A 25,053-nucleotide genomic window follows, 5' to 3' on the forward strand; every position below is an offset into this window, starting at 1 on the left:
TTATTAGGCTGCACAAGGCACTTTTCTCTGTCCTCACAATTAATTTCTCTCTCTCCTTTTTACTCTGCATTTTTCCGAACAATATTGACTATTGTCAGACTATCTTGTACTTAAAGGTCCAAGAGATTTTCTTCCAGGGAAAAGCTCTTATGCCACTATCTGTATGATATTGGTAGGTGCTATCTTAACCTCATGCACTAGCCACTGCAAACTTTTGACTTCAGTTTTTGTTAATACGTCTGGTATAAACTCGATCATTATTTGGTAGTTTTGAGTCATTATTATTCCTAGCTCTTAAGTGTCAAAATATTTTCCAAAAATTTTTGCATTCAAATGTCCTAAATTTACTTTCTTCTTTTCATTGTGAATGTTGAGGTTTCAGATTGATATCTAGGAAACTGGTGCAATTAATGTTTTGTACTAGTGCAATGTAAATTTCCCAGGAAGTCAAGTCCTCTTGAAAACTTTAAAAAGGCCATAAAAACATTTGTTAGCCTTTTTTATTTGCAATTTGATTTCAGCTTTTACAGTGTTGTCAGAGGTTAGCAGGATGCCAAGATATTCAAATTGTGAATGCCATGGAAGACCTAAACCATTATGGCAAGACAGAGATTTGAATTTTGAATGCTTATCAAGTATCTTAGCCTCTGCAACACAACACCCAGCAGCTGTTCTCAACATATTGTAACACCCCAGTGTTCTCTTGTACATATTGCTTCACCTATGTCAAGCTAACTACGCAGATAATTCCACTATACACTATACCATGTTGAAAATTATCATAAGTAGTAATTCTTTATAGATAACAGCAAGTATCCTTAGCTGACAAACTAACAAAATGAGTTATCTTACTATAAAACTAATTCATAGAGTAGAGAATGTCCACTGATGATCATAGTGAATTGAACTAATTCACCTTGAGCAATTTGCAGTCACACGGGGAGGGGGGGGGGGCAATTGTTTCATTGTCTGATCTTCTCAGACTGCAATGATTCTTATGGGTATTTCCATTTAATGAAATTGTCCTTTGTTTCTATTATGATACATAGATCCTGTAACAGCATATTCAGTGTAATAGAATTACAGTTAGCTGCGGGCAGTCACTTATCAAACATTACTTTATTTTCATGAAATAATTTTTGAACATTTTCAGGCTTCTTTTCGGATTGAGCATCAGGAATTTACAAGGTCAGACTTGTAGCATGGTGATGCATCCAGTATCATGTTGCAAGTATGTCAATGTAAATTTCTGCATGGTCGATCTGAGGGGGAACCTGAAAAGCTTCAAAAACTTGTTCATGAAATTATTTGTGACTGCCCACTGCTAACTTAAGTTATACATCATTTGTGCATGTTAACTTTTACCCACTGACAGGCTGCCTTGTGGATGAAGGGATATCACTTGCCTTTGGTAAAAGTTATGAAAGTTACAGACCATTTTTTGACTGTCTTCAAAAAAATAATAAATAACAGCTGCTGTACATATATCATCACTGTTATTATCTAGCAAAAAATAAGTGCACCAAAACAGAGATGTTTCTATGATAATCATCTGTAATATGCTGTAATAATAATTACGATAAACTCACAGAAGACATTTCAGTTGTTTAAAAAGTGGCAATTTTTAAATGATGATAAAGTAGGAGGAAAAAGGAGACACAAATTAAACAGAAAGAACATGCATAATAGAGACAGGACAAGATGATGTTTTTCTACTATTATGTGTCACAGTAGGGAATGCAGAAAGACAGAAGTACAAGAACAATACCAACCATAATTTAGTGTAGTAGACAATCATGGAGTTTTAGATTTTCTAATGTTGTGAGGTTCCCCAAGTTATTTTCAGGTCCTTTGTTTACACAGATTTCCGTAGTGCCTTCATAAACTTAAGTGTTTTTCCCAGAACATGCCTAGTATTCTGCAACAATGAATTCATCAAAATTATTTTCTCAGTCTACTTAATACAAGGCGTGGGACACATCTGACCATATGCAAGATAGCCCATTGCATTGTATTTTGTTAGAAGCAGGCTGCTTGCCCTTCAACAGTTGCTGCTGTATTGATTGCCCAGAAGCTCCACAAAGCTGATTTGTTAATTGTTGTTCAATACCCACACTCACAAACTGTCAGCGCAGTGAGTGTGAGCAGAAAGACTGCCCGCCATTCAGCTGTCATTATGAGACTCACCGGGGTTGGCACCCGCCTTGTACACGGTTGGTTGGTCCTTGTATTGCAGGTAGTACTGGATGTGGCCCATCTCATGGTGGACCACAAACAACTGTTTCATAGTCACAGTCGTACACTGCTTGATCCTGTGTCACACACAATGTAACTATATCACCAGATACTGCACAAAATACTGTTTCAGTGTTGTGAGAGAAACACTGGCCTGTTCAGAAATTGCTTATTTTGCATACAGCAGCTTTATGGCAGCCTCTGAGGAAGTAAAGGTAAAAATGCTTTTTCCTATGGCTAGAGCACTACCGTGTATTGTGCAGTGTTCTTTGGTGTTTACATATCAAAGAGAAAGTGTTCTCTTCACTATTAGATTTGTTTAATTTATTCCCTTTGTGTGTAAGAGGCCAAGATACGGTGGCTCTAGTTTTCTCAAGAAAATTTCAAGTGCAAGAAATGCTAAAGAACTGTAATGTAGATTGTGGATGTCACTGGATGAGAAATGCTATTAAATAGCTTCATTAATTTTACTTCCTTGACATTATTAAATATGTACATTGACCAAGCATTAAAGCAAACCAAGGAGAAATTTGGGAAGGAATTGCAGTTCAGCAACAAGAAATAAAAATTTTGAGGTTTGCTCATGACATTGTAATTTCGTCAGATATGGCAAAGGGCATAAAATTCCAGATGAATAGTGTCTTGAAAGAGGTTATGAGAGGAACATAAATAAAAGTTGAACAATGGTAACAGAGTATAGTCACTTTAAATCAGGTGATGCTGAGGGAATTAGAGGAGGAAATGAGACACTGAAAATAGTAGAAGGGTTTGGCTATTTGGGCAACAAAAATTTATGATAATGACTGAAGTAGAGGCTATAAAATACAGACTGGCAATAGCAAGAAAAGCTTTCTTGAAAAAGACATTGATGACAAATTTAAATGTCAGAACTTTTTTAAATCTGGCCTTCCACACATCTTAAGGAACAGACACTGTTCTGCTGATTACAGCTGTAGTAAATATTATGAAGTGGGTTCTTCACATTTTGCAAAAATGAATTGACATCAGCTGTTTGTAATACGTGAAAATTTGTGCCAGACCATGATTCGAAACCAGATTTCCGACTTTTTGTGTGCAGCTGCCTTAACCAATGTGAGCTATCTGAGCACACCACCAGCATCAACCCAAACTTACACGTGTCATTGAGTCCACAACTCTTACACTTGCACATGTCATGATTCCCGCACAGATAGAGAGAAATATTTTATCATCTAATAGCCCATCGAGACTTGGAGACATCGTTGACATCTGTGTTTATACGGTGTGTACGAGGATAAGGGTTGTGATCCCATGACATATGGAGGTTTGGATTGGTCCTGGAGGTATGCTCAGACAGCCGAAGTGGTTCGCGAAACAGGGCAGAAATTTTCATGTTTTGCGAACAGCTGGCATCAATCAATTTTGTAATATTTACCACAAATCCATATGTTGATGAGCTAAAATGACAATAAAATATTTGTTGTCCCTATGTGGAAATCAGGAAATATGCACTCGAGTGTTAGAGTTGTGGATGCTGTGACAGGTGGAAGTTTGGATTGGTTCTGTAGGTGTGCTCAGTTAGCTGAAGTGGTTAAAGCGATTGCTCACGATAAGTGGGAAATCTGGATTCAAGCACCAATCCGGCATAAATTAACATGTGTCGGAAACAGCTGGCAACAATCTGGATTTGCAAAATGTGAAACCATTTCGTAATATTTACTGCAGCTGTAATTGTCAGAACAGTGTCCGTCCCTGAAGATGTGCGCGCATTGCAACATTCCAAATAAAACAGTTTTCAGGAGGAGGAGTTGAAGAATTAGTGACACTTAAATTTGTATTCGATGTCTTCTTCAAGATGCTGTTGCCAGTCTGTATTTTATATCCTCTGCTCAAGTCATCATCATAAATTTTGCTCCCCAAATAGCAAAACTCACCTACTACTTTCAGTGTCTGGTTTCCTAATCTAATTCCCTCAGAATCATCTGATGTGAACTGGCTGTACTCCATCACCCTTGTTCTACTTTTTTTGCAATGTGGTACTACAGAAGAATATTGAAGTTTATGGGGATGGACTGGAATTGACGAAGAGATTTTGAATTCAAATCAGAGAGTGTGAAAAAAAGAAAGACAAAAGAAAGGGACACACTGTTGAAAGAAGAGAGAATCTGATAAGACACGTCCTTAAGCATCATGAAACAGTTATTATTTTGGTATTGGATGAAATTATGGGATGGTGGGAGGGTAACAATTGTAGAGGATGACAGAGGCTTGAGTAGCATGAGTAGTTTCAATAGGTTGGAGGAGCTATGCAGATATGAACGATAGCCTAGCATGGAGAGCTGCATCAAACCATTCTGCAGAACGTTTAGTTCAACAGCAACAATTTACTGCAGCACTGTATGTCATTCTAATCAAAATCGTCTTGCTGGGAACAATCTACTATGTTCAGCAGGAATAATACCTGCCGCCACAGCTGAGGTCGCTAACGCACAGTTGCACAGGGGCACTCAACTTGGAGGTAAGTTGGTTTGAATTCTGGTGATGGATGAAATTTTCACTGTCTGTATTTGGCCACCGAGGGGAGGAGATGTGCTGGCATTACAGTAAAGTCTCAATCTTTTCGGTGATTATGTTGAAAAGTAACAATAAGTGTACAAAACTTTTGGTATTAAAATAATTGTTTTCTATGAACTTGTGTTTTATTTATAGCCTATTGGAGGTTGAAAAAGAAAAATGGCCCTCATACTTTATACAGGTCCAGCTGCACCTGTGATATGATAATTTGTAGTTGCTAAGAAGTGGCAGTCTTCACTGACTGACAAAAGTCTTCTTGTATGAAGGAACAATTCTGTATGTGTGTAGAGAATGCTTCATTGTTAATAAAGACCTGCCTCTGAAGCTCGGTGCAGAAAAAAGCAAGTCAGAAAAAACTGTTCAAGATGCAGAAGTTAACTAGCCAAAAGGAATTTCCAGTTTTGCTGGCTGTTGACATTACTATTGCTTCCAGCTGTGGCAAAGTCTGCTGTAGTGTATGGAGTATAAAGATTTCTACATCTTCATGTCCATTCATATTCTGTAAACCACTATACATCGCATGGAAGAGGGTACCTCGTTGTACCACTACTAGTCATTTCTTTACCTGTTCTACTTGCAAATAGAGTGAGGGACAAATGACTAAGTCTCAGCATGAGCCCTAATTTCTCGCACCTTATCTTCATAGTCCTTACACTAAATGTACATTGGTGACAGCACATTCATTCTGCAGTCAGCGTCAAATGCTGTTTCTCTACATTTCTGCAATAGTGTCTTGCAAAATGAGCTTTGTCTTGCCTCCAGGGGTGCCCATTTGAGTTCACAAAGTATCTCCATAATACTTGCATGCTGACTGAACTTACTAGTAACAAATATAGCAGCGTGTCTCTGAATTGCTTCAATGTCTTCCTTTAATCTGACCAGGTGGGGGATCACAAACACTAGAGCAGTACTCAAGAATGGGTCACACTAGTGTTCTATATGCTGTTTCCTTTACGGATGTGCAACACTTTCCCAGAATTCTCGTAATAAAATGAAGTTGAGCATTTGTCTTTTCTACTACCAACCTGAGTGCTCATTCCATTTCATATTGTTTGGCAACATTACACCTAGATATTTAATCAACTTGACTGTGTTAAGCCTAAAACTTCTAATGCTGTATTTGAATGGTATAGGATTGTGTTTCGTACTCATCCACATTAACTTAACTTACATTTTTCTACAGCAAGGTGCCATTCATCACATCAGGTGAAACTGAAGATGAGCGATGTTGGTTAACAATGTCTGTCACATTCTAAACAGAAAACATGCTTTTTGCAAATTCTGGCTAGTGAACTATTATTGTTCATGAGTGGGATGGGTAGCGTATTTATTTTTATGACAGTAAAGTTGTGTTTTGCACATCAAAATAATGGCAAATATGTTTTGTGTACTCAGTCTTAAGTTGTATGCGCTAATGAAAGGATACCACTTCTGCCTCTTATACACAGATGCTTGGCTGATATTGGCCTATCAAGATTTGTAGCATTATTGCCACTCCGTAAGTCTGACATTTTGATGTTGCCGCTCCAAAAGTCAGATGTTTTGACAAAAGAAGTGTGAACAAAATGTCTTGCATCTATGTACAAACTGAGACAGCCAGCCAATTTTTGTGCAGTTGATTCACAAGTGAAACACAGTTTTGAAATGAATGTATCCTACAATCACAATTGGACTGTGGAGTGACATCTGACATCTGACTTGTGGAGTGACAACATCAAAATGTCAGACTAATGGAGTGGCAATAATGCTACAGTTCTTGATAGGCCAACATCAGCCAAACATCTGTGTATAGGAGGCAGAAGTATTATCCTTTCATTAGCACATACAACTTTAAAATTTTGTAAAGGAAAACATTACATTGCCTGTGATTTTTGCAGATATGAGGGTTGAATAAACATCCCATTTTCCTTTTTTCTTCAACAGAAAGAAGATCATAGTTCAAATAAACATGAACATGGTGCCAAGAATGAAACCATGAGACAAGATATCTGATCAGGTGAACACAGACAGTGAAGACATCAGATGGGGCCATGTTAGAGAAGCCATCCTAGCAGTCATCAAAAGCAATTTGGAGGAGCCACAAAAAACATAAACCAGAATGCCAGGGCATAGCCTCATTGTTGATGCACTGTCAAACTGAGACCTTCGTAAGGCTGAGAACCTGATGTCATTTTTTTTAAACACCCACTTGCTTTGACAAAGTGTGAGGTACTACCCTCCTCACTTAATCTTTTCTTGGACCATCTTTATAATTTTATTGCCTTTGCAAGCATTGTAATTTCACTGCATGTTAAGTGCAGTAATACCTCTTTCTGGAGGAATATTTCTGGCTGATGACTCTTAACAGGCCTGTGGGAAGGATCTTCTTAAAAATGTGCAGCATTTAAACCGGTATAAAGATGGCTATGAATTCTGACTTATAAGTGAGTTTCTCCTTTGTTCTCATTTAATAACGCAACTATTCACAAATTCTTTCCTGTTCTTCTATTTTCTCTCCCTTTTCTCTTTTTCATGAAAGGAATTTGTTTTAATGTTTTTCAGCATTTACAATTTCTTGTGTATTTTTACTTACATACAGCTTTTAAAGACAGAGCTGCCCACAATCTGATAGTTGATTTGAACACTGCAGTTATTTATCGTGAGTGGACCTGTTGGAGAAGCTATGGTTGTCCCTTTGTTTGACATTTGAATTGACCATGCCAGCCAGTTATAGGGGGATCTACAGTTTAATGTGGATTATGAATCACTGTGCAACTTGGCATTTTTCACATACACACTGCTGGAAAGAAAATTAGTACACCTGGAAAGATGATACCGATTTTGATCTGATAATGGCATATGCCACCTGGGGGATAGTAGATGTCCTGATCATGGTTTCAGCATTGTTTGTCAACAGATAGAGTAGTGGCAGCTACCAAAGCACCATATGTGTTTGCCTTTTAATAGGGAATGCCCACAGCCAAAGGGCTCAGCATGGTGCATGGTGCAAACACGTGAAGCAAGCAGTTAAACACATCACGCAGATGCACCCATGCTTCCTAAACCCAGCTAAGTGAGTTTAAAACGGGTCAAATTGTGTCTTTCCTAGTGGCAGGATGGTCCTTGCAGAGAATTGCCACACAAGTTGGACATGCTGTGTCAGTTATGCTACAATGCTGGTATCAGTGGTCATGTGAACATTTTCACACCCATAGACGAGGTTCTGGATGTCCATGCAGCACACACACCTGCCAGGATCATTGTATTGTAAGGGCAGCAGTGCCAGATCCTACAGATACGACAACACAGATAAGGTGTTTTATGAGCCCAGACGTGTCAACATGAACTGTTGCGAACTCGTTATTAGAAGTGGGACTGTGGGTACACATGCCTGTAAGCCTGTCTTCCACTCACTCCACACCATCAATGTGCATGTCCCACCTGGTGCCATCAGAGGATAACTTGGGGAAGATGGAATGCTGTGCCATGGTCTTCAGCGACGAAAGCAGATTCTGTCTGCACAAAAGTGACGGTTGTTTGGGCATACAATGTGGACCTGGTGAGGACTGTCTTGCAGAGTGCATTCGTCCAAGACACACTGGCACTTTCCCAGACCTTATGGTATGGAGTGTGATAAGAGACAACTTTCGTCACCTTTGGTGTTTCTGGAGGACGCTAACCAGCACTCGGTATGTGTGGAATGTTTTAGACCCCTTCTTTTACCATTCTTGCAACAGGAAGGTGATGTGTTGTTCCAACAGGATAATGCTCACCCACACAGGCCCATGAAACTCAACATGCATTGCAAGACATGAAACAACTTCCCTGCCAGCACGATCTCCAGATTTTTCTCCAATCGAGCACAGGTGGGGTACGATGGGATGACAAGTGACTCATGCGACTCATCAATCAACAACTCCTACAGAATTATGTAAACAGATCAAGGAATGATGGCATAATGTATCCCATGGCAGTATTTGCCATCTTCACAATCGACTGGATGCCAGAGGCAGCACCTTCATTACTGCCCTTGGAGGCTACACCGAGTACTAATACGGGTATTGCAGCATGGGTTGATATCTGCTACTTCAGAACCACTTACGGTATTGATCTGTAAATGTAATGCTCCATATGCAATGCGGCAATCGTAACTCTTGAGTGAAATGGAAACCTCTAAAATGGTGTACTATTTTTTTTTTCCAGCAGTATAGAAATCATTGCCACAGGGGAAAAAAAGTGATATGTGACTGAGAAGAAGAAGGAAAAAAGAACCAACAGGGTTATAATTCTTTTAGCAAAATTTACAAATTCTGGCACTAAGTAACAGTTTTTGTCACCTACACCCTGACAGCTACACAGTCCCTTGAGAAGTGGTGACTAAGCAATCTGATGGATTGCCAAATACCATTGTGTATTGCAGAGAACATCTCACCCCTATTGCTGCACCATCCTCTGTAATCAACATGTTCTTGTCACAACCAGCACCAGATCCCAAATTTTAATGAGGTTATAGCCAACCTTTTAGTTAATTAAACTATCAATTTAGCAATCTGGAAAGCCTATTTAATAACATAGTCCAGGAAAGGAAAACTTAGGGATGTGGTGTTATTGTGGTTCACCCTGTGTTGTATGGATTCATTCTGTACAGATAATCTAAACAAAAGAGTTGTTCCTCAAAAAGGTCAGACAGGTGTAAACCAGGCACTGAAGGGTGTACACACCTGTACTGTGGCAACAGAAGTTTTGTGAACTCCAAAGCTGCAGCAAGAATCAGTTATATGAAGTCTAGAGAGAAACACAGAAAGAAGAAGAACAACAACAAGAAGAAAATAATTAAAGGGTGACCTATGTGGTACAACTTCTATCACACCTTCTGATATACAACTCTGCTCCTTACAGAGATCAAACAAGAGCACTTAACTTACCTGGATATGAACACATTTTTTACAACTTTGCTGATTCCCACAAAGCTTTCTAAACTAATATGTAAGTTGCTACTGAATGGTTGCAGAGACGGAGAGGATGCGTTTTCACAGGAAGTTCCCAACTAAAGAAGCAACAGTTTCGCAGAGCTACAGGACGGTGGCTCTGTTTACCTGGGTTGGCACCTTCCTTGTAGATGAATGGCTGGTCCTTGTACTGCAAGAAATACTGGATGTGGCCCATCTCGTGATGTGCTGTGAACAGGTCTTCCATGTTGACTGCAGTGCACTGTTTGATCCTGCAGAGGTCATTTGGGGCAAAGAACAAAGTGCATTGCATGTTAGTAAACAATCAACAGTTAGCTCAGTGAGTGACCCAGACTGAAAGCAAAAATGTTGAAAACAGGACTGCCAACTCAGGTTCCTTGGAGAGCAGTCCATACAGTTAGTGAAGAAGGGTTACTCTAGTTTTCTAGATCTGTGAAATATTTAACTCCAGTAGCTAATAGTATGGAGTATGTACCTTGCATTAAAAATCAGTTAAAATGACAAATAAAAAGCTTAATACTTGTGATAGCAAACCACACTCATTCTGTATCACATTTTCAGGTTGTTGACTCCCAAAATTGTGAATAACCAATTTATCCCATGAAACAAATTTAATTTAAAAGCCATTAATTTATTATGTATGTGATGCATACAAAATTCGGTAATAATTAAATGGTGGAATGGAATCAATTACAATATGATATACAAGTAGCCAAAGCTGAAACTATGGAGAGTAGTTACATAAAAAGTCCTTATTTGTTCTTCAAATATTCCAACAAGGTGGTAGAATTTTAAGCTTTCAGGAGCAAAGTTTTGCTATTTTTGGAGTTATAGGAGAAAATACTAATGTTTAAATGTATGGGAATACTTTGGGAGCCATTGAAGACGCTGTGACAGACACATAAAAGAGGAAAAATTTTATTCACTTTACATTCAGATTTTTAATTCATTTCACAACTAACGGGTTCGTATCCCATTTTCCTACATATTAAGTATATGTCCACCATTTAGTAGTACTAAAACCCTTCCTTGGATATTTTTGTATGCACTAACATATTGGGTGGTTATAATTAAAGTGCAGATACTCATACAGGTCCAGTGCAGGCTGCAATTATCATAAGACTGAAACTTGGTAGATGTGCTACTGTAGAACCGATTTACACTGAAAAAATTAGTTCCAATTATGGCCACCAGATACAAATCTGGTACTGTACAGTATCTCGTCAATGTCTCTGGTGCACATATTGAACAAATTGGGTAAGTGGTAGTTAATAATAAAATCCACAGTATGCCTTTCACACTTGTTTGACCTTTTCTATCCACACCTGTTCTTTATCTGTTACATACTGAAACATGTCTGTACGTCATTCTTGCATTTGCAGTGCCAGATTCGCACCTGGTGGCCAAAATTGGAACTAAGTTTTTCCAGTGTAAATCAGTTCTCCATTAACACATTAGCATATCTACCAAGTTTTGCTGGCATGATAGTTACAGACACACTGGACCTCTGTAAGTACCTGCACTTTAATTATAACCACCCAGTATTAAGATGTTCTGGATTTTTGGTTGGTTAAAGACATCAGCCTTCTGGTGTAAAATAGTACCCACTTTGCAAACATGCGAAGGATTAATGAACACAGTGTGAACATTCAGGATGTCATACCCTACTTTTATGCAGGTATAGAGTCATCCAAGCACGAAATGTAGTACAAATGTTCAGCTGCACCTGCTAGATTCAGGTGTGTGTTATTAGTATCAAGCCATGCTGTAGTGCAGAAAATAAAAGTGCTAACTAATTTTGTGATACACTTTTCTGGACAGGTGACTGTACATCAATGTAATGCCCACAGCTTACGGAGAAGGTGGATCACTTAACCCTACCGCATTCAGATGGTTCAGAGTATCCTGTATGGGTAGCTCCAGCCTCAATGAAGCTTTCCATCCATGTCAACCTCCTCCATTGGTTGCTGAAGAGAATGTTGCTGCCTTATGTGAATATTTTTAAGCTCGTGCTGATACTGAGAAATTACATAACATGCTCTCTAGCTGTTTTTTTTTTTCCGCTTCAGTGTCATATTACTTACATGTGCAACACTTACGGCGTCACCTTCTTAGTTACTTCCAGTACTGTATACTAGAAAAGATGAACTAAAGAAAATGAGTAAAACGAAAACCAGAAAATGGTATTACAAGAGCTAATGAAGGAAGAACACTATGTTATTACTCCTAGAGGAAACCTTATGGCTTAGGCACTGAAGCATCTTCAGCATATACATTTTTTACATTTTCAGGGCCATGCTTAAGTATCAACATTTTGTTATTTCAATGCACAATTCTCTCCTATAAAGTTTGAGACATGGAGTACTTTTTATAGTGCTGAATACTAAGATATCTTTCGATCCCATTTGCAAATAGTGGCAGGAAAGAATGGCTGTTTATATGCCTCTGTGTGCGCTGTTGTTTCTTTACTGACAATGTTTAAAATATCTGTGTTAAAACAATTCCATTGCAAAATTCTATCACAAATTTCCTCTGTGGACTGGGGAAAAAAAAAAAAAAAAACGCGGGCTCTCCACCCTGGATTTTAGGCAGTTGCTTCGCTTTTCATCTACTAAAGTTTAATATAGTTTCTTGTTGTTTCTGAGATTAGCCAGTTTTTATGCTTGGTAATAGGTACCAGAACAGATGAAAAAATAAAGCTGTAATCCTAAGATGTGGTAAAACTTTATGCTTTCAATTATTACAGTAACAGATAAATAGCACATCTATCCTGTAAAGACAGAAGAACATTAATATTCATATACTGTTAAATAATATGCAAGAGATTGTATGTAGGGAAAAAAAGCTGCTAGGCTGACAGTATGCAAAATTAACTATAAATTTTGAATCAGGCCAGTGCTATTTTTTTAACATCATGAAAGAGCAGAAACATTACATTAAAAAAGTATATATTTGACATATTTCTGAATATACTGCAAAAATATGTAAATTAATAACACATCTAACAGTATCAGTATTAACAGCAAGTATGTCTTATATTACATAATTTAGGTACACCTTTCCACTGCTTACTTGCACGGTACATGATATATATATATATATATATATATATATATATATATATATAAAAAAATCACACACACACACACACAAAGATGTGGCAAACACAAGAAAAGGGCATTCTGGGCAGTAGCTGAGAAAAGGGAAAAAGTAAATGTAATATTTAACATCAGATGATTCGATGAGAAGTGTTCTATTAGGTATTCAACAGAGTCAGTGATTCATAAGCACATCACTAATTATTACCAGATGGTAATACCATGACATTTCTGTGTGCTTTAGAAGAGCCCTGTGTGATTCAAATGGAGTTTGGTGGTGAAAGGTCTTCGCAAATATCTGTGACTGTATAGCAGACACTACAGTTTGTGTTATTGTAGTCAGTATGCAATCAGCTAAGGAGAAAACTACTTTTACCTGCAGATAAGGCCTGCAGTGACTGCCAATATTGATACTGAACACTCTGCTCTGTTGGTAATGGAGCTGATGTTGGATTTCTCAAAAGTGGACCCCCCCCTCCCCTGCCAATTTAATGCTGTAATAAAGTTTTGTTGGGGAGGGTGATGAATGATTGTGTCTGGTTGCTTGGGGGGGGGGGGGGCGACCAGCTATGAGAGTGGATCATCAAGTACCCATGTTTTTGGGCAGATGTCACTGTTAATAAAATTTGGCACTATCATCAAATGCCAGTGACTGTCGGATGCGGTTTGGACAAAACCGACATTGATTCACAGGTTGCTGTGGATCTGATACCTGCTTCAGTAAGTTGTGCTACATTGTTTTCACAAAGATGTAAAAAGTGCAGTATTGTTCAATGACTCACTATTTTGCTTTTGGATATGAAAATGTGTGAGGAAAGTGATAGCTGCACAGAACTGAAGATGAAAGCTCAGTACAGAGAGAGATAGTAAATTACCACATCATGGCATGCCACAAGGCAGTACTATTACTAGAGAAGATCATTACAGCCTTCAAACTCACTCATAGGCTGCCGTGTGGCATTCTCACAGCCACAAAATTCACTCTTGTGAGACTCTTAGACGCTGGAGTGCCTATTGTCAGAGTGGCACCGTGACGAAGGAGCACTTTCTACCAATGCTAGCAGATGTTCTAGTAGACATACCTGGAATAAACTGGAATTGTTACAGCTGGGATAATTCCAAGCTACGAGTTGTTTATAATTTTATTAGTAATTTGTTTAATCTCATATTCAATGGATGAAGTACTCCAGACACTGTTATCAAATTTCATTGATGGTTCCCTAGCTCATGTATACAACTAGTTGAAATATTAGTGTTTAAGTTTTATTTTCATACCTTTTTTAGTTTCTGATAGTGTAATCCAATTACCAAGACTGATGCATCCCTTTCACTCATTCTCTGATTTAAGTTATCTCAGTTCCACATACACTAAAAAGTTCTGTCACAAATGAGGTTTCAGGAATATCAAGACATGCCATAGTACATAAAACATTTTTTAGGAATGGAATTAGAATGATTGTATGGCACTGATGGCAGGGAGAGCCCAGCTAGCATAATTTGGCTGCTGAGTTGCAGGTCTTTTCAGATGACACCACACTGGGTGATTTGCTTGTCGATGATGACAAAATGATGGTAAGTAAAACACCAGTCGCCAAGAGGAGAAAATCTCTGACTCAGTCAGGAATCGAACCCAGGCCCACTGCATGGGAGTCAGACGCATTGACTACTCAGCTAAGGAGGCTGACAATGGAATTAGAAAACGTGTTCCTTTGATTTCTTCAAACACTTTAAATGATATTTCTTATTTACTGAAGGAAGTGTCGACCAAGTTTCAGCTTGGGACCATTGTGCAAATAATAATCATAATATTTTCCACAGCGCTTTTCTCTTGCCCTCTAGGTTTGAAAATTTTCCTTTAGTATTTTAAAGAGGTAAGAGAATAATAGTGGAGCTATACTTGACAGAACAATTGTTTATTATTGCTATTTTTAATACCCAATAGTAGCTGAAATAAATATTATTATTTTTTCCAATGAACTGTCATGAACTTATTTTGTAAACTGAGCATAACTGTAACACACAGAGTTTTGCTTCTAGACACATGCTAAACAAACAAAATATGTGACCATTCTCTGACACTGATGTTTCTAAGCAAGAAAGTGCAAAAATCAAAATACTGTGATGGTGAATACTGTACTCATTAAACATGTACTTATCACACATGCAGTTTTTAATCAGAGATTATTCATTTTCACACTACGCCAGTTTCCCTTCTGTTAAAAAACTGACTGAGTTGTCTCACTCTTGAGCACCTGTGGTCGAGCCATGCGTTACTCGCTACTCCACTCCTCAGCAGCTGCAAATCTCCCGTGTAATGAGAGGGCTTAATGTGTATGCTGACCACCACTATATACTACTGATGATGATGATGATGATGATATACTTCACAGAGATTAGAAATGCAGGGAAGAACAAAATTTTCTAAATTCTGCTGCTGTCTTTCTGAATCTCCACATCCTCCCCCATATAAAGCTAGACTCCATATGTACCATTTGACCACAAACAAACATTGTAATTTTTGAATTTTTTTGTATTCGAATAGATTAAAAACATCTGACAGAAACCAAATGCTGGCAGCTCTATCCATCTATTTGAACTTCCCGCACTTCCTGTCCAACTGGAACGAGTAGACTCCAAAATAAATTATGCAAAGTTTCCATGTCTGGAAAATCCAGTTCTTTTCTATCAGTATGATGATGGCAAATGAGAGGTTTCCTCATTCTGAGTAAGAAAGTAAAACTGCACATTGAAAAAAGGACATTTTAGACGAGAAAGACACCCAGGAGAGAGTGGTAGACAAGAAAACTTCATGTAGGGTAAACTCCTTCCTAGAGGTTAGTTTTATATTTATTTATCTGGTCCCATGGGACTGCCACTTGAGCCATAGCTACTTGGTCATGGGATGAGTCAGTACGCAGTTTACAGAATGCTAATTAGAAAAACATAAAAAACTGTGGAGTACATGAATAAATAACGTCTTACAGAGAAAAGTTTTCAAGTACTAAAGGGAACTCCTGAACAGAATAGAAGAAGTAAGCCAGGAGAAAACTTTTCAACTTAGATTTGACTACTTGGAGAATGATCATTTAGTCTTTTTCACTTCAGCAGGTATCCCGCAGTACAGCTATGTTGCAATGAATCAAATGCCGTATCATTTTCAATTCCCTTATCATTTGAATTTGTTTTCCCACACTGTAGCTGGGATCTGACCTCTAGCCACAGTTCAGCAACATATCAGATACATTCTTAACCTAAGACACTGCCTTGCAAATTTCTCACCTAAAATCCTTGGAATCATAGAAATCCCATGCTGAGGCATGGCATATCAACTCCCTCCCTTCTGGCTTTTCAAGAATGGAGTTCTTCCAGAATGTTTCTGGCATTGCACTAAGGTTGAGTGAAACAAAGAATTCTTCTGACAGCTTGAACATTCTCAGAGGAGTGTAGCCCTAAAATTTAAATCACTTTAATTATTTTACAGTTTCAAAAAGTTGCATGATGCAACTCAAACAAATGTTCCTTGCTTTTGTAGTACATATTCTTTAGAAACTTGTAAATAAGAAAGTGAACGTGCATGGCAGCAAATCTGCAGATAACCCACATTTCATGTGTATTTACTGACATATATGGTACAACAAAATAAAATACAACAAATTTTACGAAAAATACAGTAGCCCACCTGTTTAACCATTTCTTCTGTTACATCAATGTTCTGCTTTCCAGGGAAGGGAACTGAGATGTCAAAAATGTTATTCCATGTCTGAGCCCACATGTTACCTGTGGATAGAAATCAGTGGTTAGTACATTTCTGTCTGTATGGGGTGGAGACCAAAACTGCAACAAAGTAAAGGGGGCAAAATAAATACATGTGTCTATAAATTAAATGACAATGAGGATTTAACACACTGTCCCCAAAAAGATAGAAATGGAGATTATTGTTCTGTTAGATTACTGAGAAAGAAATCTGCCACTGCGTTCCTGTTATTTCAAGCTTCATACAAGTCTTTACTGTCAATACCTCCGGCTTCATCTGTGTGTATGGTTTATCCTCCTACATCTTAATCTTTCCACACTGAATCTCATATTCTTAGTTTTGTCTTTGTCTTCAGTTTCAGTTTTTGTTGCTACTCATACCACAATCAGAGAAATAATAGTAATAATAATAATAATAATAATAATAATAATAATAATAGAGATGTGAAGAAAGATAAGCACAAGGGAGGAAAATACAGGGTGATTCAAAAAGAATACCACAACTTTAGGAATTTAAAACTCTGCAACGACAAAAGGCAGAGCTAAGCACTATCTGTCGGCGAATTAAGGAAGCTATAAAGTTTCATTTAGTTGTACATTTGTTCGCTTGAGGCGCTGTTGACTAGGCGTCAGCGTCAGTTGATGCTAAGATGGCGACCGCTCAACAGAAAGCTTTTTGTGTTATTGGGTACAGCAGAAGTGAATCGACGACAGTTGTTCAGCGTGCATTTCGAACGAAGTATGGTGTTAAACCTCCTGATAGGTGGTGTATTAAACGTTGGTATAAACAGTTTACAGAGAATGGGTGTTTGTGCAAAGGGAAAAGTTCTGGACGGCCGAGAACGAGTGATGAAAATGTAGCACGCATCCAGCAAGCATTTGTTCGCAGCCCAGGAAAATCAACTCGCAGAGCTAGCAGAGAGCTGCAAATTCCACAATCAACTGTATGGAGAGTCCTATGAAAAAGGTTAGTTATGAAACCTGAACGTCAAGTACCTGAGGCGATGGATCGGCCGCCAGGCAGCCCGTGACAGAGCACTTCATCACTGGCCTCCAAGAAGCCCTGATTTTACCCCCTGCGATTTTTTCTTATGGGGGTATGTTAAGGATATGGTGTTTCAGCCACCTCTCCCAGCCACCATTGATGATTTGAAACGAGAAATAACAGCAGCTATCCAAACTGTTACGCCTGATATGCTACAGAGAGTGTGGAACGAGTTGGAGTATCGGGTTGATATTGCTCGAGTGTGTGGAGGGGGCCATATTGAACATCTCTGAACTTGTTTTTGAGTGAAAAAAAACCTTTTTAAATACTCTTTGTAATGATGTATAACAGAAGGTTATATTATGTTTCTTTCATTAAATACACATTTTTAAAGTTGTGGTATTCTTTTTGAATCACCCTGTATAAGAAACAGAAATTGAAAATGCAAAATACACAATTTAAAGAGCAACTGAAGATCTGAAAGTGTTTCATTACTTTCTGTTCCATTCTTCACTTTCCTGTACACACTTCTCCATATGTTTCCCCATCTTCCTATCATCTTCTATTTCTGACACAGGGATCCTAATTTCAGCACACTCAGAATACAATGTCTTCATCCTCTACCCAAGGAAATTCATTTGTGGGAGGGTTGTAAGACTCTAAAATTGAAATTTTTAAAATTTACTATTGAGTTAATGAGTTTGAATATGTGTCATGTGTGAAGAGGTCAGTTTTACACCACAAATGACTGACCATTACCAACTGAATATTTCAATAGATGGATTATTTTCGTATCTAGTGTCATCAACATTTACTTTTACAATATTAATATGATTATTGATGTCATTCTTTAAGTTTATGATGTGAAATCACATCCTCACATCATTAAATTCAGCTAGTACCAGCAGCTAACAGAAGATCCGCAAATTAAGAAACAAAGACAGGAAATATTAAGAAAAAATATTTTTATTCATATACAAACTTTTCTCGATGGGTACTAAAAGTGAAGTGCAGCAACTACAGTTTGTAACCAGTACTAAAAATACTTTATTGTAAACAGCATCATTACCCACTAAACTTATGTACTAGTTATCAAAAACAGTCTTCCCAATCATGCTCAGCAAAGTAGTGCCAGAATAGTCTAAACTGACAATTTTGTAGAATCACAAACAACTGTGCACAAGAACTCTGTAGTGATTAAGAAGTCTTTAGTCCTGATTCCACTTCTTACAGACACATACGGTTCTTGTGGAGTAAGAGACATAGTGGTTTGGGACCAATGACTTCATTGTTTGGTCCCCTCTCCCACACTAACCAACCAACATAGTGGTTACAGAATCATCTCTTATCAAAACTGAATGAACATTAGGTGTGAAAATCAACACTGAAAATGCACACAGATTGCTTTATGGCCTTCCTCAGCCTCCCCTGCACATATCCCCCAAACTCTCCCGCTGAGCAGATACCTTTCTTGCTCCAAATGTTCAGATTCCACAAATGGTCAGTCATAGGTAAAGCAAGCGGCAGACTTTGGTTCACTTTCATAATGCAATTAGTCTACAAAGGCGACTACTTCTAAAACTTCTGTACAATCCATCCTAGAATATTCCTCAAATGAGTGGGATCCATACCATATAGGACTGTTAAGGGATACTGAATGTACAGGTCAGCCACAAATGATCACAGCTTTGTTTGCGTCATGGAACAGCATCATGGACACAATGAAAAACAAGAACTAGCAGATGATTTAAGATAGACACCAACTGTCCCATGAAATCATACTTGCATAGTTCATAGAACCAACACGAACATGGGGAGGCCATGACATATGGATTACAGATTTACTTCAAACTCTGTACACTTTTAGTAGTCTATTAGGACAACATGATGCACAAGTAGCAAGGCATACTACCAAGACAAGTGCAAGAAAATTGCAAGAGAAGCTTTAAGCATTCATGTACCGATGCTTTGCAACAGTGAGTCGAGATGGTTGCAGTCAAGTGGTTAGTATTCAAGGTCCATAATTGCTGGTTCTATTCAAGGTCTCCCCCCCCCCCCCCCAATACTGATCATATTATTTCATTTGTACGACATTTGAAAGATAATATAACAAAAAACATGTGAATTTGCATGAATGTTTAATTAATTTCCAATTTTGTTTGGCTGTTTGCTAACTGTAATTATTACTACAAATATTATGTTTATAACTATTGACAACTAAACCACAGAACATGTATAGTTTTCCTTAAAATGTATGCCTGTTATTTTCAAACCAGGTCCATTTCCTGAAGAAAACTATCGCAGTACACCAATGCACCTTTTAGCTGGCAATGACATTCATCATCTGCAGTAGTTGAATAATCACGAGTCACCTCAATTTTTGCAGTAAAAATGTAAATTTAATGTTTTTCAAGAAATTTGCATGTACATTATTTGTTCTCATCAGCCTATCCTACAATTATTTATTTGTACATTACCTTTATACACTGGTATATTGTAACTCATTGTATAACTGAATAAAGTTATTCACACCTTTATGGGTCAGTATTTGACTTGGGCTTTGCAAGGCTGTCCCTCGTCATTGAAACATGTGTCTGCAGGTCAAAGCAAACAGTTGCAAAGCAGTTCTGGGCACCTTATCTGATTGTAGTATTTGGTATTTCACAATATCTGAAATGTGTACATTTTCAAGAAAACTGTACACATTTGGTCATTGACTTGTTGATAGTTGTAAATATAAAATGTATTGTAATAATTAAAATTAGTAAACAGTGGAACACCATTGGAAATCCAATGAAAGTTCATGCAAATACACATGGTTTACCTATAAAATGTCATGTATGTAAAGCAAGATTGTGATGACGTTCCCTGCTTTCTTTATTTCTTCATTTGTTGTCCTTGGTGTCAATGTACTGGCTGAAAAACTAGGGGGGTGGAAGTGCAGTACTGTCTACTGTAAATGGTGTAGCTGACGGGTACACATTTGCATTTCACAGTTGTTTACTTTCACTTTTCACAGCCGCCCCATATACACATTTAATATGGCCAGTGCACTATTGTTTAACCTTCAGTAAACCTCATTAATAGTTTTCAGGCAAACATTCACATACTGCTACAATAGTTTACTGTTGAATATCTATGAGCAGTAAAAACATAACCACATAATTCACAGTTCTTTCGGAATAATCAGGTATGTATGGAACAGGCACTGTTCTTGTTTTAACACATGGCCTAATTGTGTTACATTTATTTCATGGATGCATTGTTCTTGATCTAACCAATACAGGTTCCTCGTCTGAAACTCAACCGTGGACTGAATGTCTCGGGAGCAAAAATCGGGCCCTTATATATCCTCACAATAACAGGTGCTGAAACAACACATAGTTCAAAATTTAATTTACAGAATTTACAATTAAAACTTAACTCATTAAATTAACTGAATACATCGAAAAATTGTTTCTTTTTAACATTGTCTTCTCCTACAAGGGTTAAGCCGAATTATTTGTTTGAATCATGAAATTAACATAAATCATTATACAAACAATACTTTTGACAAAATTGATAATTACTTTGGTATTAATTAAAGGCTGGCTTCACTAACATGTTTTCAAAGAGAGCCAAATAGATACTTTAAGATTACTTGTAATTCATCTTACAAATGTTTATAAGTCAACAATAGAATTTAAGTTATGAAACAATTACTGATTTCACCCTATAATGAAATTACTAACCAGGAATAGTCAAAATAAATTAGAAAATCAATTACATACATAAAACTAAGGACAAACTGCACAATAACCCTGGGTTCGGTGTGGGTGGCGGTGGGGTGAGTGGACTGCTGTAGCCTATTTATGGGGTTGTGAACCACTGAGGGCTACGGCGGGGACGAAGCCTCTCCATCGTTTCTAGGTCACCAGTTCCATACAATACAGTACAACTGTCACATCTGAATGAATGAAATATTTTTGAGATTATCCCATTGTGATGCACTTGACACATGTCAAAGTGTACAGAAACAACACACATTACCTAATAAGTGGGCTGGGATTGGCCCACGGCGGTTGACAACATCATCCCCGTATTTCTCATTCAGCCTGCGGCGGACGTAGGCATGCAGTTGCTGGTAAAGTGGTTTCACCTGATCCCAGAGGGCCTTCACTTGGTCTTGGAAGTCTTCTGCCTCGTAGTCCTTTAGCCAGTATGCCGATGCATCTGTGAAGTCTGGAAAATCGAGGTCGAAGTTACACATACATCTCTAAAAAGTGCAGTCTCTCTCTCACTCACTCACTCTCTCTCTCTCTCTCTCTCTCTCTCTCTCTCTCTCTCTCTCTCTCTTCTCTCTCTCTTCCCCAGCCCCCCATCTCCCTCTCTGCCTGAAACTGACAAAAACTGTCAAGAAAAAAATTGATACATTGCATCATTTCTGGTCAATCCCGTCTCCAGCCATCCTGATTTAGGTTTTCTGTGATTTCCATAAATCATTTCAGGCAAATGCCGGGATGGTTCCCTTGAAAGGGCACGGCCGATTTCCTTCCCCATCCTTCCCTAACCCGAGCTTGCGCTCAGTCTCTAATGACCTCGTTGTCGACGGGACGTTAAAAAACACTAACCTAACCTAACCTCTGCAAGAAATACAATTATCAACTATACACAGTTACTTGTGAATTTTTATATTTAAAATTGTAAAATGCTACATTTTAATTTCAGTTCAATATGATGTTTGCTCAGTTGTTCTGTGTATCACTTCAGCACAGGGCTGCAGCAATGTAAATGTAGAAAAAAAAACCAGCAAATTTTGTGAAGGGACCTTGCTATGATCAATAAATAAAGCCAGTTCAAGTTAATTGTATTACAAGTACATCAGCTACTAAACAAAATAGTCATGAAGAATTGTTGTTTGGTTATCTATTGTAGGGGAACTGAGATGCTCTAAATTCCTGCTATGGTAAATACTGAACAGCGTTTGAGATTATGGATGAGGTGATAATTGATTGTTGTGTTAGAACCAGATTTAGAACACTTTGAGATCAAGTAGGAACACTAACTTATCTGGATATGATGCTTAAAACATGTTACTGTGTATGATACTAACACCTGAATGGTCACAGTTGAAAGTTATGGTATATTGATAATTTTTACTTTTTGGACCAGTCCAAAAGATGAAGATGTTAAAACAGTCTAAAGTAATCATACCTAATTTGTGTACCTCCTGCATAAATTTTTTCATACACAACATTTGAAAGATGGCATAAAATTGTATTATTCTGGTGAACTAGCCAGCAAAAATTCTTTTACCCCAGTTGTGAAAAGAGAAAGAAAGAACAGAATGCTGCACTGACTCAGAATTTCCCAACAGGAAAGTAGCTTGTGAACCAATTAATACCACTGGAATGCTGGAAGCTGAACTTTTCCATTACTGGAGTGCATCTCAGCTTCCCAGAAAGCAATTTATTTAAACCTGTAACTGCGGTCTTCACGTTTTTTGTACCTGGTGCAGAATGTCCATTGCAAGCAGAAGAGAAGTGACCTTTTAAATTTTGTTCTATAGTTCTTTGAAACTTCTTGAAAGATGACATTATTTCTACTGAGGCTGTGTATGTGTTTACTTAAACCACTATAGCCCAGTTTTGAACAATGGATACTCCAGACTGGAATATCAACAAAATAAGGAAGAGAGAGATTGCTGCTTGCCGTAATGATGACACGTTAAGTTTCAGACAGGTGCAACGTCATCTTCAATGGTACAAGGCCATAAATTTATGTCATGTGACACCCAAACAGCAACCAGCACATCACACTGTGCGATGGAGCACACAATTTGTAAATGAGTTGGCAAATGTGTCTGTTGTCACAGATGGTGCAGATGCATCTTTGAGATATATCTTTTCCAATACACTGGCATTAACAGTTGGTTGGTAATGAGTGAGAACATACACTGTTTTCAGTTTTACAGAGCTCATCTCTAGACATTTTTTGATTATCTGATAAACTGTCATTGGGGTGCCACATTGACTTTTTCCTCATAAAAAGGCTATATAGCTGAACTTGACTAATTGAAAAGGTAAAGTTGTCATCAACCTATAGTGTGGTTTGAACATGATAGCACTCTACTAGGCATGGCCTGTTGAAATTGGTATGCGCTTGTCTTCCTTCAACCTCTCAAATGACTTACGCAGAAGGTTATAGCATGGCCTATAGTTTAATGTAGCATCCAAAACACTGTTCAGCTTACCATTTCAACAATTAAAACCACTGCCAGAAGTATAAGAAGTGGTAAGTGACTGATAAAAATCCTGGGAGTGACCAGAGATTAAACCTTGCAACTTTAGACCCTTAGTGTGGCACTTAAACCACTGTCCCTTAGGCTAATGGTGGTTTAAATGAATAAATATAGTCTCAACAGAAATAATGTCATCTTCGTGTAGGTACTTACTGTTCAGGACAGCAGCTTCATTGCTGAGAGCGACATAATGTTCAAACTGTGAGCGGACTTTCTCTCCCGAAGCATGCCTCCACTCCACCCATATGTGAGACAGCTCCTTAGGGTCTCGGCTCTCTGCCAGTCTTTCTGTCAGCTCTGCAGGCACAAAACAAGCACCTATCAGTATGATTACCATGATGACTTTGATCATAAACTGACAAACTGTATAAAGGGGCAAGGTAAATTCCTACGATGCATATACGTACAATATAATGTTATCAGTATGTTCACTACAGTGTTTCAAGATGCAGCATATCACTCATATCATTTGTTATTTTCAGAGCTAGTATCAGGATATTAGACTTTGTGATTTGATACGTGGTGTGTAACTCTGATCATTTATAATTTGTAAGTGGCAGAACAGTGCATATTTGATACATAAATGTGGATCTGTCAAATCCAAATCACTTTTATAATAACATATATATATATATATATATATATATATACATATATATATATATATATATATATATATATATATATATATATATATATATATATATTCCAGCCAAATTGCAATTTTTCTACATTTTGCAAGTGAATTAGCTAATTTGTTTTGTAGTATTGAAACGTTTTTATAATTAAGTTAAATTTAAGAATATATCTTGGAGATCAGTTTTGCTGTTAAACATTTGATTGTATATGTTATCTTTCGATTGGCACCATCTTTACCAGATGCATAGTTTATTCTGCAACAGAGAGTCATTATGTACAGTTCATAGCAAAAAGTTGTAATGTGAACATAATAGCGAGTAATTGGAAGAATTTATGTAGTGAATGACAATCGGAATGTAATAAATGTATTGAGATGAATGAGAATAAAACATAAGTTTGAAACAATTAAAAAAATTACTTATATAAACCCAGCCAGTTTAAGATACTTGCATCTAAGAAAGACCTGTGGACCTGAATTTGCTGTATTACAATTTCCTACGACAATGACTATTGTACTGCATTGAGATAATAAGTAAGTTAGCACTGATTGTGGTGTTTGTT

At 37.7% G+C, this 25,053-nt stretch overlaps 1 protein-coding gene across 2 annotated transcripts in view; it reads right to left on the minus strand.

The window, feature by feature from the left end:
- The window catches only part of LOC124718909 (angiotensin-converting enzyme-like), a 284,445-nt gene that overhangs the window by 14,263 nt on the left and 245,129 nt on the right, over positions 1–25,053 (minus strand). The window contains exons 5-9 of one of the 2 annotated variants that reach the window (XM_047244559.1): positions 24,007–24,150; positions 21,603–21,794; positions 16,515–16,612; positions 16,115–16,284; positions 2,188–2,312 (exon numbers count right to left, since the gene is read on the minus strand). In XM_047244559.1, the coding sequence (XP_047100515.1) occupies positions 2,188–2,312; positions 16,115–16,284; positions 16,515–16,612; positions 21,603–21,794; positions 24,007–24,150 (729 nt within the window). Of the gene's footprint in view, positions 1–2,187; positions 2,313–9,863; positions 9,989–16,114; positions 16,285–16,514; positions 16,613–21,602; positions 21,795–24,006; positions 24,151–25,053 lie in introns of both variants that reach the window. The other variant, XM_047244558.1, reaches the window with a different exon arrangement.

The sequence above is a fragment of the Schistocerca piceifrons genome, chromosome 10 (genome assembly GCF_021461385.2).
Source record: "Schistocerca piceifrons isolate TAMUIC-IGC-003096 chromosome 10, iqSchPice1.1, whole genome shotgun sequence".
NCBI classification, from domain to species: domain Eukaryota; kingdom Metazoa; phylum Arthropoda; class Insecta; order Orthoptera; family Acrididae; genus Schistocerca; species Schistocerca piceifrons.